Raw genomic sequence first — 16,826 nt, 5'->3', positions numbered from 1 at the left:
TTTGGACATGACAGTGACCAAGTGATGTGGCTATCAAGGATATTTTGGGTTTATTGTTTAATCATTTAATCGATTAATTAATTATTGATGAATCGATTAATTATTTAATTTTTTATTCATGACTTATTTAATTAAATTTCTAAAAGATACATCTTCGGATGAAGCACTAGTGGTTTAGTTATGCTATTAGCCTATTGATTGATAGCCAATTGATTAAGACAATATTTTGTGATAATCTTTTATTGATTTTAATTATACAATTAATCAATCAATTAGTGTACACCTCTCCCTCCCAATGCAGCCTCAATGAGCTGCACTGCGGTATTGCCGGGCGCCAGAGGCGCCCCGGCAATACCGCGCTGTAGGATATTTAATTATTTGGCATGGGGGCGGTGTACTTTGAATGTATCTGTACTTGTTGTACACCGCACCTTTCCTATGCCATCTCCAGGCATTGCAAATCGTCATTGCCGGGCACCGATGGGGGCTCGGCAGTGACGCACGCTGAAAGGGAGTACTCAGTTTTCACTCTGGTTGTTTTCTTTCTTGTTTTCTTGCTTGTTTGTTTGTCCGGGCGATATCTCAGCCATCCTTTGATCTAGGAAGCTGAAATTTCGGCACAATAGTGAGCAAGTCCTTTGTCAAAAAAGGTATTTTTTGTTTTTTGATTAATCAATTAATTGAGGAGTTATTTAATTATTAGCGCTTAATTAAGTGCTTATTTAATTAATTAAATTTCCTTTCTCTTCTGACCATTAACTCGGGCACCTTTTGAGTTAGGAAGCTGATATTTGGACATGCCAATGACCAGGTGATTTGGCTGCAAAGGCTATTTTTGATTTATTAATTAATCAATTAATCGATTAATTATTCGTTTAATTACTAAAAAAAAAACAAAAAAAAAACCAGTTACAGATTCTGATGAAATGGTGGTGGTTTATGTGTTCTGTGACTGAATTGATTAATAATTTAATTTTTTAATGATTATTATTTATTTATTTTCATTATTGATCATTTCTTTATTTTCTTTCTCATTTGGCCAATATCTCAGGCACCTTTTGAGCTGGGAAGCTAATATTTGGACATGACAGTGACCAAGTGATGTGACGATCAAGGATATTTTTGATTTATTGATTAATCATTTAATTTATTAATAATTATTTATTGATTAATCGATTAATTATTTATTGATTAATCAATTAGTTATTTAATTTTTTATTAATGACTTATTTAATTACATTTCTGAAAGATACATCTTCGGATGAAGCACTAGTGGTTTAGTTATGGTATTAGCCAATTGATTAAGAAAATATTTTGTGATCTTTTATTGATTTTAATTATACAATTAATCATTCAATTAGTGTGCACCTCTCTCTGTGAGCTGCACTGCGGTATTGCCGGGCATTCGTCGACGTACTAAGGGGGGTTTAAGCCCTGCTCCCCCTCGAACTCTGGGTCCACGAGGCCGCCAACCACAACTACTGTACTCGTGGTGAACGGGTTGCTAGGCCACTCCAGCCGCCGAGCCCGCAGCTACGCGTGGAAGGGTTAACGGTCACCACCCGAATACCTTCGGACACACGCAGCCGTGAGAACGGGGACTGAACCCCGCACGAGTCACGCTGATTCTTGACGCACGAGCGGTTGTGTGTCTCGTAACCCGCGCCATTTTAGGATATCGAACCCGATCGAGCGGTTTTAATTCGGGGCGATGCTCGGTCAATCTGGGAAAGGACAATGACGGCCAGGTTGGAAGTACCAAACAGGATTTATTCACAATACTTACAGAAACCGACAAAGTAAAGAATCTTAATGGCCTTACCCTTTGTTCCCAGACAAGGGCCCTCATTCGTTCGGGGAAGGTGGGGGAAGAGGGTAATGCGCAAGAAGCGCGGCTGATTCGTGTAACTCACCCGGATGGGCTCGGTCGTGGAGCTCGCCCGGATCGGCTCGGTCGTGCAGCTCGCCCATATGGGCTCGCTTGTGCAGTTCGTGCGAATGGGGCTCGTTGGACGGAAGCCCCAAGAATCGCTCCAACCTAGGACACCACAGCCGGAGATGATCGCGGCAGGGATGACGATCAATGACGTGCATGTAGTAGGAACCAGCGGAGCGTGCAGTATGCAGGAGCCAAGCGAGCAAGGGAGAGTATAGCAGGAGACCAGCACGTGCGTCAGAGATGGAACCCGGAACCAAAGGAACCAAAGACGGAAACAAAGGGGGCTCGGCAATGACTCACGCTGAAAGGGAGTACTCCGTTTTCACTCTGGTTGTTTGTTTTCTTGCTTTCTTATTGTGCACCACACCTTTCCTATGCCATCTCCAGGCGCTGCATATCGTCATTGCCGGGCACCAAAGGGGGCTCGGCAATGACGCACGCTGAAAGGGAGTATTCAGTTTTCACTCTGGTTTCTTGCCTTCTTGTTTTCTTGTTGTACACACCTCCTTTCCTATGCCATCTCCAGGCATTGCAAAACGTCGCAATGCCGCGCTGTCGGATATTTAATTATTTGGCATGGGGGCGGTGTACTTTGAATGTATCTGTACTTGTCTTTTGTTTTTTGATTAATCAATTAATTGATGAGTTATTTAATTATTAGCGATTAATTAAGTACTTATACATTTCCTTTCTCTCCTGGCCATTATCTCAGGCACCTTTTGAGTTAGGAAGATGATATTTGGACATGCCAATGACCAAGTGATTTGGCTGCAAAGGCTATTTTTGATTTATTGATTAGTCAATTAATCGATTAATTATTTAATTATTCGATTAATGACAAAAAAATAATTTTTTTAAAGTTAGATTCTGATGAAATGGTGGTGGTTGACGTGTTCTTTTAGCGAATTGATTAATTCTTTAATTTTTTTATGATTATTATTTATTTATTTTCATTATTTGTTTATTTATTTTATTTCTCATCTGGGCAATATCTCGGGCACCTTTTGAGCTAGGAAGCTAATATTTGGACATGACAGTGACCAGGTGATGTGGCTCTAAAGGATATTTTTGATTTCTTGATTAATCATTTAATCGATTAATTATTTATTGATTAATAAAATATATATATATATATATATATATTTAATTAATGACTTTAATTAAATTTCGAAAAGTTACATCTTCGGATGAAGCACCAGTGGCTTCGTTATGCTATTAGCCAATTGATTAAGAAAATATTTTTGGACAATCTTTTATTGATTTTAATTATGCAATTAATTAATCAATCAAATATTGTGCACCTCTCCCTCCAAATACAGTCTCTATGAGCCTCTATGAGGAGGATATTTAATTATTTGGCATGGAGACGGTGAACTTTGAATGCATCTGTACTTGTTTTAAAATTAATTTTACCTTTCTGCCTTCCCCATGGCTGCTCCATTGGTATAGAAATTTCTCCTTGTAGAAATGTTTTTCTCTCCCCCATTTATTTTCCAGGTTCGGGTAAAACGGCGGCGTTCCTGGTCCCCATTTTGAGCCAGTTGTACATTGAGGGCCCTGGTGATGCCTCGTATGCTTCTAAGGTATGTTCATCAACCCTGTGGCCACCAGCCCATGCAATACCACCACACCATGCTTGCGGCATTTAACCTTTTTTGATTTCAACTGTTTATGACGTACATCGGAAAAATATTTTATCGTCCCTTTAAGACTCTTAACAGATTTATTTTGTGGACCATTCGACTCCATAAGGCTAAATGTTTACTTGCTTGTTGTTACAATGCAGGGTATGCAAATGGTTTATATTATTGTATAAAATATAAATGTATATAATTACCACGCGAAGCGCGAAGTGTGGTGAAGAAATTTGTTCACTTTGTCTGTCTACAGACGTCGGTCTGTGATCGAGGAACAATTTGATTTCAATCGGAACACTAAAACATGAAACTGCAGTTTAGCAGTATTTTGGCTCAGAATTTGGCAAATTGTACGGAATCTCATCCCAAGCGGTGTTGGCCTGGTGTTGGTGTTGCGGTTGGCTTAGCGGTTAGGGTGCCAGCTTTGGATCCTAGGATCCTGGGTTTAAATCCCGGTCGATCACTGAATTAACGCCAGGGGGGTTGACTCAGCCTGTCATCCTTCCGAGGTCGGCAAATTGAGTACCAGTTCACTGGTAATTCCCTGTGTGTCGCAAGAGGCGACTAACAGGGTTGGTGGCAGGAAGAGCATCCGGCCGTAAAACATTGCTTCAAAAAGGGGACCACGGTCCCCGAAAAAGGCCAACCCCCACCCTGCGGGGAAAAATGGCCTCGAAAGGTGGTTCTTCTTCTTTTCTTCTTCTCATCCCAAGCACCCATGTACACAGAGGAGTAATGTGATTGTCTTTGTCTGGCAGTCAAGCAAAATTGAAACTCTCTTGGCATTGGAGAATACTGTATAGAGATTCAGACAACATGGTGGCTCGTAGAAAATTTAGATCGTGCTCGGAAACGCAAAGCAGGAGTGAAGACCCCCCCTTTCCATGTCTCTTCTCTCAAGACTGCATCGGGTGAGGTGTTCTATGAACTCTCTTGTTAGCAGATGTTTTCTTTTTCTTCCAAATTTTACTCAACTAGAAAGCGGTGATCGGAGAGAGGGAGACGATGTTGGCAATTTTAATTTGGTGGCCATCCCAACCAAGTCAAAGGTTCACATACACACCCTCAGTATAACAACCAAGTTTCAACACATTTTGTCACATAAACAAAGTTGGAGGAGGCCATCTCAACTTAGGAGAATGCTCCCAGGCCAGTGTTGTAGTCGAGTCCATCTCGTCCAAGTCCCAGCTGTCTGAGTCCAGCAGTCCAGAGTCAGAGAACCTGGCATTCCAAGATAAAGTTTGACTCCGAGTTCTGATTTTTTTTTTTTCATTGCATTAAAACATTAAACACTACATTTATATTTAATTTCGACATTGGGAAAATTTTCCCCAATCATTCACAACAGTCGTTTTGTCTTAAGAGACAATGGCCCGAACATGAAAAGGGCCATTATGGAGGCAGAACTGAATAGCATTGGATATTTTAATCACACGTTGCAACTGGCAATCAACTACATTGCTTGGGTTAATTGATATGGACAATGATTTGCAGAACAGGATCATGTGGTCAGATGAATGCAAGTTTACTTTATCTGGTTCTGTGAATCGTCATAACAGCATGATATGGGCAGTAGACAACCCACGATTTACTGTTCAGCACAACGTCCAGTATCAAGCTTGTGTGTTCATCTGGGCAGGCATTTCTTCTGGAGGCATTGTTGGACCAATATTTTTCGAAGAAAATGTGAATGCTGCAAATTACCTTCTAATAATGTTGGAGCAGCATGTATTTCCACTTAACCCTTTGAGAACGGATGACGTCCAGTGCCGCAACCCGCGAAAAAGTTTTGTGTGCGGATGACGTTACTACACGTCATCGACTATGCCTACAAATAGATTGTCAGTACGTGGTTGCATTCCCGTACCAAAATGCCAAATTAATCCCGTTTTATCAAATTTATCGAGGTTCGAGAATTTTTTTAAAATTTGTTTTAAAGTTTTTAAATGTAAAAAATTCAAGTTGACGGATGCTGGGGATCCCGGGATTATCAAAAAAAAAAATCCCGTACTCAAAGGGTTAATGATGGCTAAATGTGGTTCATGCATGATGATGTGCCTGCTCATTATGCTGCCAGTGTATGCCAGGCCCTTGATTTGAACTTTAAAGGGAAATGGAATGGCCGTCGTGGTCCGGTTGAATGGCTGCCGTGGTCTTGTGATTTAACAACACCCTGTGATTTCTTCCTTTGGGGTTTCCTCAAATACAAAGTGTATGTGAGGAATCCTAAGACCCTTAGAGACTTGAAACAATTAATCCGTAATGAAACTGCTACCTTAATGACTGAAACATGTTGAACTGCGTGTCAGAGTGCAGTTTGAATATTGGAACTTTTCTGTTACATGTATATGAGACTGATTAGACTGTTTAACAAGTAATCATGTTTTGTTCTGCACCAAAGAACAATAATAAACGTAGTTGTTTGTTGCAGGTATCGTTCTTCAAAAAGTGCCCAGGGTTTCTGAACCATGCTGTGTATATACAGACTTGGCATTTAATATGGAATTTTTTTTTTGTGGGGGTGAACTTACTTTTCAAGACGATTTAGAACCAAAAGTTCATTGGAATTATGTTGAAATTATTCCAGATTTTGTTAATGTGACCTTTAAAAGAAACAAAAACCACATTTGACATTTTGAAGCAAATAAATTGATCCTTGAAAGTGATGTAAACTGATATCGAACTCAATTCACGGACAGTACTGTGTTAAACTTCTGTACGTTTTCGAGAAGTATGTCTTTATTTTGCACATTAGACAAAAAAAATTTCAACAAAAACAAAAGCTAAATTATGACTGGGATTACGGACAGTAAAATTACAGTTCAGTACTTCGTGTAACCCCCACGAGCATTCAGGAGAGCACGTACACGTCGAGGCATGCTGTTCACGAGATTTGCCAAGGTTTGGACAGGAATCGCTTGCCATGCAGTGACAATAGTCTGCTGCAATTCACGCACAGAGGTGGGCTGCTGGTCCAAGTTTTCGATTTGACGCGTTAATTCTGCCCACAAGTTCTTTATCGGATTCACATCCGGGGACATGGCAGGCCACTCCATATGCTCTACACCACGGTCAGCAAGAAAGTGTTGGATCATGCGAGCACGATGAGGCCGTGCATTGTCATCTTGGAAGACAAAGTTTCCATCGAAAGGCTGCACGAGCAAATGGAAGCAGTTTCTTCCAGAATGACCCTGTACTTGAACTGGTTCAGGTTTCCATTCAGAACAACCAGGTCAGTTTTGCCCCCTGCATGAAAAGCAGCCCAAACGGTTATCCCACCACCTCCAGCTTGGACTCTTGGCACTATACAATCTTCGTTGTGGGCTTCATGCACTTGTCTGCGCACTCGGACGCGGCCATCTTGACGATAGACCAGAAATATAGACTTGTCACTGAAGGTCACGTGATTCCAGTGTCCTGGCTGCCATTGACGGTGCTCTCTGGCCCACTGCAATCGGCGCTGGCTGTGTTGACTGGTCAGGCATGGCTTTCTCAGGGGATTCGTTTTTGGGTGCTTTAATGGTGCATTGATGCAGAGCAGACTGTCTCCCCCCCCCAGAAAGAACAATCACAGGTCCTGGGTTAGTTTTGTAAATAGAAATAACGTCATTGTAAATAATGCTTCCCACCGTCAGTGTATAGTTTGAAGACCATTCCGCAATTCGGTTAACTGTGGGCGTAAGTCTGTTAGGCAGGGTGCAATGGAGCAGCGGGACACATTTATTTATGTTTTAAAACTGTCGCACTCAGGGTCAGGTTAAAAGTAGAGGGAACTACACCTACGTGTCACACTAAATAAAATCACACTAAAAACACCTCACCACCACATAATTAAAAACACCTCACCACAAAGTAATTCAAAACACCTCACCACCACGTGATTTTAAAAAACACCTCACCACCACATAATTCAAAATACCTCACCACCACGTGATTCAAAACCACCACGTTATTAAAAACACTTCACAACCACGGAAACAAAAGTTTCAGGGAGTTGTTCAGTGACAACACAGGACAGACGCTGCACAGATATATATTGCTGCAGTTTTGAGATTGGCACATTGAAGTCATTAAAGGTTAAAGGGTTGCCCCCCATAGTTAGTCACACGAGCAACATAAAGGCCCATTTGTAGTATAGTTATGTCTTAGTATGTGTAAGAATAGGCCATTTCCCCTCTTAGTACCTGCGTTGTGTAAAGACAGGAGAATAGCCCATTACATTCATTTTGCGTCCACCCTCCAATTCTACCTCTATGGGCGTAATCCATCCCGCGCCCCATTTGGCTGCCCACTAGTCGAGTAACACGAGGTAGGCTTAAAAGGGTGGGGGCGGCGTTGAAGTCGGGAGCAGCAGCGGGAGACGGTAAGAGCCACCAGCCAATCAGAGCTCGAGCGGCATGGCATGAGAGGGTGTGGTGAGGCGCGTCTGGTGAGTTCCAGAAGGTTCGTGGGGTGGGTCTATATAAGCCCATACGAAAAGCCCTCAAAAGGACTTGCAAGTGGAGAGCGTTAAAGGACTAGCGTGGGAACACTTGATTGAGAAGGACCTGTTGGGAGGGACCTGCTCGTAAAGGACTTGCAGAGGATACGTGCGTTATTTGAGGACTTGTGCAGAGGGAGAGAAGAAGAGGCGTTGAACTGTACAAAGTACGCGGGCGCAGCCAGACTCGCTGGTAACGCATATAGTGCATTTCCAGCCACGCGAGTAAGCGCGGCCATAGCCGCAAGTGAATAACCGCCAGTCGCGCCAAAGTCCGCTCCCTACCATTCGCCCCGTGATAACCCGCTCCGTTCAGGCAATACGCGGCGAGCTCCTGCCTTCACCTACTTCCATCTCCAAGGGACGTGCCGGGGACCGGAGAGAGAGCTGCACGGAAGCCATCCCTGGACGCGCTGGTGAACATCAACCTGCCCACCAGCCATCCCCATCCCCATGTGAGTGTGTGTGTGAGATGGGCCCGTTTGTCCTGGGTATTAAGTAAGACTGTATAAGGCTGCTCTGTGTCCCCTTTTCTTCTACCATTGTATAGTGTAAATAAATTCTGTTCTTCCTTCCAATTCGATCGTCTTTGTGATTTCGCCATTGACTGAGCATGGTACGAATAAGAACCGCTTGAATCGGGGTCTAGTAATTAACAATAGCGCGAATCACGTGTACGCAACTGCTCGGCGTATCGCCAACACACGTGGTTCATGCGGGGCTTATTTCCTCGCTTCCAGGGCAGCGCGAGTACTTAGGTAACAGCGAATTTGGTCCTGAAACCCTATTTCGCGCTGTCTGGAAGGGATGTAATAGGTCCCGGGTCGCGCCAGGTCAGTCAAAGACAAGGGGACTAATCCCCCCTTGGTAAGGGGAGAAGGCCGGCGGCAGATCCACAACAATTGGTGTCAGGAGTTTGGATTAGGATCCGAAGTGCGCTTAACGCACTCCAAATTACGAGCGACCGAAATTTAGTTATTAGATCCTAAATTTTAATTCGTGCCATGGCTAGCCAAGACGGTCGAATGCCGGTGGGGGTAAATGAGGAGGTAGAGGAGGTAGAGGAGGTAGAATCAATAACCCAGGACCCCCGGGAAGAATTGGGAGAAATGGAGGAGGACATTGATGAGGGGCCGGTAGCTGGGGTAGAAAATGGCGGCGCCTCGCACGTGGCGGCGATAGCCGAGCCCGCGATACCAGGGTACATGCAACTATTCCTGGCCCAAATAAAGGAGATGAATGCGAAAATGGACGCCCAAGGTGACAAATCCACCAAAGAAATAAGGGAAATGAAAGAAATGATGGGCGCCCAAAAGAATGACATAAATAAATTAAATGGGAAAATGGACATCCAAGAGAAAAAGATGGATGCTCAGAGCGACAAATCCACCCGGGAATAATTGGAGGGGGCGAAAAATGAATTGGGAAGCAAAATGGGTGGCCAATTGAAAGAAATGGGGGGCCAATTGAAGGAAATGGGGGACAAATCAGCCAGGGACATAAGAAAAACGGGTGAACAATTATTGGAAGAGGTGAAAAACGGACTGGGGAGCAAAATGGACAACCGAAAGAACGAATTGAGGAAAATGAGGGTGGCATCGAAAAAGGAAACTAAAGAGATGGGGAAGGACATAAGGAGCATGTTGAGCGAAGAGGTCGCAAAGGGACGCGACGAGGTAACGCGGTGCGAGGAACGCGTGGAAAGCGAGGTAGAGCAGAGCGCGGCCGGAGTGACCGAGGGGGTAGAAATCGCGACTTGGGGTATGGAAAAGCCGACGGCCGCCGAATTAGAAGAGAAAATTTTAAGCGCGCCGGCGGTCGTTGGGCTGGAAAAAGAAATATATATATAGTTGACATTGGGGCCGAAGAGACGGCAGAGACAGAAATTAAATCGGAGATTGAGATGGAATGCACTCAAAGTCGGGATTTGCATCGTGATGTCGTGCTGCCTAACCCCAATGAGAGTTTACAGGTGTTGGCGGGAAAGCCGGAGAAGAAGGTCCTTCAGGTGAGCAGGAGTGTGTTTGGCGTGAAAAGATTTTTGGCGCGCTTGGGATCGCGACGTAACCGGGGCGCTTGTGGAGGGTCCGTGGTGCGATGTATGCGAGCGAATGGTGTGCGTGTGCGAATGGCGCCGGAGCGCGAGTGTGTAACCGGAGAGTGTGTTACAGAGTGTGAGGGAGAATGCACAACGGAATGTGTGTGGGAAGAGTGCGTCGAAGGAGAGTGTGAAACAGAGTGTGCGATGGCCGCGAGTGAGAGAGAATGCACACCGAAGCGTGTTGGAGAGAGTCTGCAGGAGTGCACACCGGAGCGTGTAATTGGGTGTGCAACAGGAGAGTGCACACCCGAGGGTAAGTGTGCGCTGATTGGGTGTGTACCGGGAGAGTGCACACACGTGGTTGTTACTGAGTGTTTAACAAGAGAGTGTGCACGAGGGTGTGCGATGGCCGAGTGTAACAGAGTGCGCGAGTAGTAGGAGTGCGCCAGGGTGTGCGTGAGGATGTGTGGTAATGGAGTGTGTGAGCGGTGTGAGTGTGCCTGAGTGGGGTGCACCTGAGTGTGCAAGAAAAGAATGCACGGGAGAGTGCTGTAATAGAATGCAGGGAGTGTATGAGAGGTGCTGGAGCGCCGCGTTGTACGAGTGTGGAACGGGTCGCGTGTGGGTGTGAGAATGCGACTCGGGCATCGACCCAGACCGGGGGGTTAGCGCCTAGTGCGACGGATAGCCGACGCGAGCCCTCGGTGCGTGGTGCGCTCTGTGTGCGGCAGGGATCGTTGCCGCGGCGGCGTGCACGATTCGTGCCGGGCCCCGCCCCGTATGGTCGGTGCCGCGCCTTGGCGGGAAAGGCGATCGGCACGGTTCGAGGGGGGGTAGGAGAGGTCGGAGCTTCGCCCCCTGGTGGCCGCGGTGCTCCGACCGTGGGTGGCTGGGCCATCGTGCCGGGGACCGAAAGGCTCCGCGCAGGAATGGCGCCTGGAGCCTTGGCCCAAGCATGCCTCCTCCCCTGAATCGAAAATGCCGGACGGACCCAACCAACAGTAGACCAACCACCCGCATGCATTGCTCGGCTTTCCGAAGCCGAGCTGTGATGGAAATGTACTGCCGCACTGAGAGGCTCATAGTTCAGAGGACTGGAATAGTAATAGTGTTGGGGAATGGTGCCCGGTGTGGAGGGATGGTCGTTTTACCATCCCTCACTTGGGGTACATGAGCATTAGAGTACGGCGTGGCAGTGAAAACTAGCCGAGGGCGGGCTAGGATATTGTTAGGGATTTAGAGATGACAATAGGGACAAGATTTAAGTGGAGACATTGGTACAGGTAGAGGGGACGTAGAGAGATTAGTTGGATGATAATGACGAGGGAGTGCTTAGTGTAAAGGGAAGACGGGAAGCACGAGTATTAGGGGAAGTAGTCAGCTGGATGATGCTGTGTGTGTGTAGTAGTGTGGAGAAATAGTGTGTGGATGAGCTTGAGCAAATGAGGAATATGAATGAATGAATGATCATTTTAAGGCCATTTTCCCCGCTAGAGCGGGGGTTAGCCTTGCGAGCCCCATGACAATCATGGTTCCCTGTTTTGAGGCAATGTTTTTATGGCCGGATGCCCTTCCTGACGCCAACCCTTGGTCGCCTCTTACGATGCGCAGGGATATTGTGTACCTATTCTAAATCGGGGTACACACCGTGATCATTCATCCCAGCAAGCTGGTACTCAATTTGCCGACCTCGGAAGGATGACAGGCTGAGTCAACCCCCCTGGTATTAATTCAGCGATCGATCGGGATTCGAACCCAGGATCCTAGGATCCCAAGCCGGCAAACTACCCGCTAAGCCAACACCAGGCTTGAGCAAATGAGGAATTGAATGAAATTGTGTGTGAGGATGAGCTTGAGCAAATGAGGAATTGAATGAAATTGTGTGTGAGGACGAGCTTGAGCAAATGAGGCATTGGTTGGGGATAACCAGAGATGGTGTATGAGTGGTGTATTGAGGACGAATGGAGTGTGTTGAGTGAATTGACTTGCATGGGGTGCAAGTGGAGAAAAGGTGTAAGAGCACAAGAGGTGTGCAAGAGAGCTTGGTGTGTGTGAAGAATATTTGGTGTGTGGAATGAGTGGTGTGGAATGCATGGTGCGAAGGAGTGAATGGGGGGAGATGGACCCCTTCACGAATACCCGGGGAGGGTAGTTTAAAGTTCGGTAGAGCGTTGAGGTAAATTGTTGGATATTGACACCTGTGGTGCAGGTCGTGGCAAAGAAGTGCTTGGATGGGTGCATGAGTCTGTGGAATGGCTGGGTGTGTGGGCTTTGTTGGTGCGTATGGTTATTGGAGCACTCCGCCGCTGGTAGTCTGTCGGCCAGGTGAGGCCGCAGGTAGGCTCTGGGAGCCAGTCAGAGTGGTGTTCAGTGGGGCCCGAGGATCCAGGAGAAGGACCCGGGTAGCCCAATGCCAGAGAGGGCTTCAGAGGGGCGAGAGAGCCAGGAGGGGCCTTCCCCGATTTAGGGTAGTTGCAAGGAGCAAGGTAAGCTCGGGTGGCGACTTCAGTGGCGGAGGTGCGCAGGTAGTTGGACCTGCTAGTGGAGCCACACGACCCAGCCCCAAAATTGTGCAAAGGCACAGTGTGAAAAATTGGGGAGTGAGACCCAAATTTGGAAGGGATCACAGGATGGTCAATGGGAATTGGTTTTTAGAACCACATAGATTAAAGATGCCAATTGGCAGGGCATGACCCCGGGTAGTGTAACTGAGTTAATGTTATTAGAGTATAGTTAGGATGAGGAATCTCTTCGCACCATCCACATCCACTCACCAAGGGAGATGGAACTCCACACCAGGTTTTGTGAACTATTTGAGTGAGTGAGACGCATCATGACGTGGAAGTTTGACATTGTGTGTAATTCCATCTCTTCCTTCTTGGGAGGGATTGATAGACGAATTTGGTTTAGAGGGGGATATGGGAGACAAGACGTAGAGAAGAATTTGTAAAGTGTAAATACAGGGAGGAGTAAAGGTACTGTAGTGCAGCTGACATGGGGGGTTACGAACGGTTAGGGACGAGCTTGCTCTGCTTGCTCTCCCGCGCCCCTCATGTTGCATTGCCTTGTGTTTGGTGTACCTTTGCGTCCTTTCCTTTGTTAACTGTGCTTTGTCTTCCTCCCCACCCATGGACCCATTTTGGAGGGAAGTGTGCAGGGACGCTGAACTGTGCAGCTGCAACTGGCTACACCTGTGCGGCACCCCTGCTGCATTTTGCTGCACCACAATACACCTTATGGACCACATGTTCTGTGGCCTTGCCTTTTTGCTGAGCAGTCATTTGCTGCAAACTTACCTTGCACCTGCGGACCACTGGTTTTAAGTGGCGTCGATGTCACGCAGTCGGACCACATGAGATTGGCCCTGCTGGCAATAAAAACGGACACGGTTTGTACATTGTATTCTGGTGTGCCAGGAAAGAAGACCTTTACGTTTTTTATTAGTGCACACCGAAGACGAAGCAGTAAGCAAGAAGATGCAGCCAAGCAGCAAATGTGACATTTAAGGATGACATTTGAAATGTGAACTTTTTGTGAAATGTGTATTGGTGCATTGCTGTGCTTTTTCTCCCCTCCAAACTTCTTTCCAAAAAGAACAGGTCCTGGGTTATAGAAATGTAAATAATTAGGTTTAGTGTTGTAAATAAGATGCTACCCACCGGCTTTATGTTTAGTTTCAAAACAATTCCGCAATTCGGTTAGCTGTGGGTGTGAGTCCGTTGGAGTTAGTTACACAACGCAGTAGGTGGGACATATCGAGTGTTGTAAAACTGTCACATACAGGGAGTTAGATTAAATGTTAGAGGGGAACCACATCTAAGTGTCACACGTAATTTAAAAACTAGTCCCAAACCTTTCTCAAAACCGGTCGTTCTCACTTGTGTGGGTTCGACTCGGGGACGAGTCTGGCAAGGGAGGGGGGCAGTGCTGCGGTTTTGAGATTGGCACATTGAAGTCATTAAAGGTTAAAGGGTTGCCCCCCATAGTTAGTCACACGAGCAACATAAAGGCCCATTTGTAGTATAGTTATGTCTTAGTATGTGTAAGAATAGGCCATTTCCCCTCTTAGTACCTGCGTTGTGTAAAGACCGGAGAATAGGCCATTACATTCATTTTGCGTCCACCCTCCAATTCTACCTCTATGGGCGTAATCCATCCCGCGCCCCATTTGGCTGCCCACTAGTCGAGCAACACGAGGTAGGCCTAAAAGGGTGGGGACGGCGTTGAGGTCGGGAGTGGCAGCGAGAGACGGTAAGAGCCACCAGCCAATCAGAGCTCGAGCGGCATGGCATGAGAGGGCGTGGTGAGGCGCGTCTGGTGAGTCCCAGAAGGTTCGCGGGGCGGGTCTATATAAGCCCATACGAAAAGCCCTCAAAAGGACTTGCACGCCAGGACTCGCAAGTGGAGAGCGTTAAAGGACTAGCGCGGGAACACTTGATTGAGAAGGACCTGTTGGGAGGGACCTGCTCTTAAAGGACTTGCAGAGGATACGCGCGTTGTTTGAGGACTTGCGCAGAGAGAGAGAAGAAGAGGTGTTGAACTGTACAAATTACGTGGGTGCAGCCAGACGCGCCGGTAACGCATACAGCGCATTTACAGCCACGCGAGTAAGCGCGGCCATAGCCGCAAGTGAATAACCACCAGTCGCGCCAAAGTCCGCTCCCTATCATTCGCCCCGTGATAACCCGCTCCGTTCAGGCGACACGCGGCAAGCTCCTGCCTTCACCTACTTCCATCTCCAAGGGACGTGCCGGGGACCGGAGAGAGCTGCACGGAAGCCATCCCTGGATGCGCTGGTGAACAGCTTGTGTGTGTGTGTGTGTGTGTGTGTGTGTGTGTGTGTGTGTGTGTGTGTGTGTGTGTGTGTGTGTGTGTGTGTGTGTGTGTGTGTGTGTGTGTGTGTGTGTGTGTGTGTGTGTGTGTGTGTGTGTGTGTGTGTGTGTGTGACGGGCCCGTTTGTCCTGGGTATTAAATAAGGCTGCTCTGTGTCCCCTTTTCTTCTACCATTGTATAGTGTAAATAAATTCTGTTCTTGCTTCCAATTCGATCGTCTTTGTGATTTCGCCATTGACTAAGCGTGGTACGAATAAGAACTGCTTGAATCGGGGTCTAGTAATTAATAATAGCGTGAATCACGTGTACGCAACCGCTCGGCGTATCACCAACACACGTGGTTCGTGCGGGGCTTATTTCCTCGCTTCCAGGGCAGCGCGAGTACTTAGGTAACAGCGAATTTGGTCCTGAAACCCTATTTCGCGCTGTCCGGAAGGGACGTAATAGCTCCCGGGTCACGCCAGGTCAGTCAAAGACAAGGGGACTAATCCCCCCTTGGTAAGGGGAGAAGGCCGGCGGCAGATCCACAACTACATATATATATTGTTACGGATCTTAGTCGGCCTTTTCCCCTTACCAAGGGGGGTTAGCCCCTTGTCTGATACTGACCGACGTGAGTCCTGGAAATCCCAATGCTCCTTCCGGTCGGGAGCAGCCAGGGTAATTGGTCAATGAAATGTCCCAAGGACCTGAGTGCCACTCCTGACCGTGAAGCAGGGAAGAGACTCCCGCTCGAACCACGGTTTTAGATAGACTAGTTGCCGAGCGGTTTTTAGCAACCCGGAGTTCGAGCCATTTAACAAAGACTAACCCGATTATAAACATTGGCTGAAATCGCACCACAGGAACTCAATGGGGAAATCTGTAAAACGATCGGATGAGCATGAAGAAGAAGACGAAGGTAGGAAGAACAGATATTTATTAATTATTTACACAAACCAAAATCGAGGAGAAGATGTTACGAATTCCGGGTCATTTCTTATTAATGGATATTATATTAAAGGTTGTTGTGGTTAAAAGGGTTAGGAACCCTTCTGGTAAAAATAAGACGAGAAACGGGATCGTAAACCAGAAGAGAAAGGGGGAGACGAGGTCCGGGAGAAAGCGGCCATCTTCTTCTTCCTCGCCGATCTCCGACGCGCGCTGAGTCGATCTTGACCGGCTTTGGAACGCGGAGTTTGCAAAGCCCGTCTGGCGAGAGGAGTTACTTGCACGGGGTAATTACCGGTTACGCGTCAAGTTGCCGTGGGTTCCTGCACGGAACCAAGCGTCCGGCACCGTTCGCCTCAACGTCTACAAGGACGCGTACGGGAGGCGCCTGGGGCCTCGCGCGCTTTGCCAGCCCCGAAGCCGCGATCACGAGCACCGACCTCGGTGGGCTGCCGAGGAGGTGTCCGCTACAACAGCCGTTCCTGGTACGGGACGTGCACGGTTGGAGTACGCCAGCCAGGGGTCCGTTCAACCGCCCGTGTGCGGAGAAGTCGACCTTCCCCTTGGTCTGGAGGGGCCCAGAGACATTGTGAGGGACAGTGACTATTGAGGGTCGTGAGTGGGGCAAGGGGGGAAAATATATGAGATGGCCATCTTAGTAATATTGTTGATTGATTGTTGATTGTTGTTGATGGATTGAGAATATATTATTAATTAATCCGGATCCTTGGTGTGGGGTTGCTTATAGTAAGGGCATTTTATGAGATATTTCACAAATCTGTTAACTAAATTGTTACCCAAAAATTTCTTCACCAATATGTTTGTAAAGGTGTGTAATAACATGTGTTAAAATGTTGAAGTTCAACTCCCGTGGGAAACCCAGAAAAAAAGCTGTTGAATTCGGGTACCGAAAAATTATTTTCGAGAATTTTTTATTTATTTAATCGGCCCTTAAGTAACTTATGA

At 46.8% G+C, this 16,826-nt stretch overlaps 1 protein-coding gene across 2 annotated transcripts in view; it reads left to right on the top strand.

The window, feature by feature from the left end:
• LOC137425368 (putative ATP-dependent RNA helicase an3) overlaps nucleotides 1-16,826 on the top strand; it is a 76,836-nt gene that overhangs the window by 34,262 nt on the left and 25,748 nt on the right. For both annotated transcript variants that reach the window (XM_078776590.1, XM_068113737.2), the window contains one exon: nucleotides 3,437-3,522. In XM_078776590.1, the coding sequence (XP_078632716.1) occupies nucleotides 3,437-3,522 (86 nt within the window). The remainder of the gene's footprint in view (nucleotides 1-3,436; nucleotides 3,523-16,826) is intronic.

This window comes from Myxine glutinosa, chromosome 4, assembly GCF_964187855.1.
Source record: "Myxine glutinosa chromosome 4, kmMyxGlut1.1, whole genome shotgun sequence".
NCBI lineage: Eukaryota > Metazoa > Chordata > Myxini > Myxiniformes > Myxinidae > Myxine > Myxine glutinosa.
This window is presented reverse-complemented; position numbering and strand designations above follow the sequence as displayed.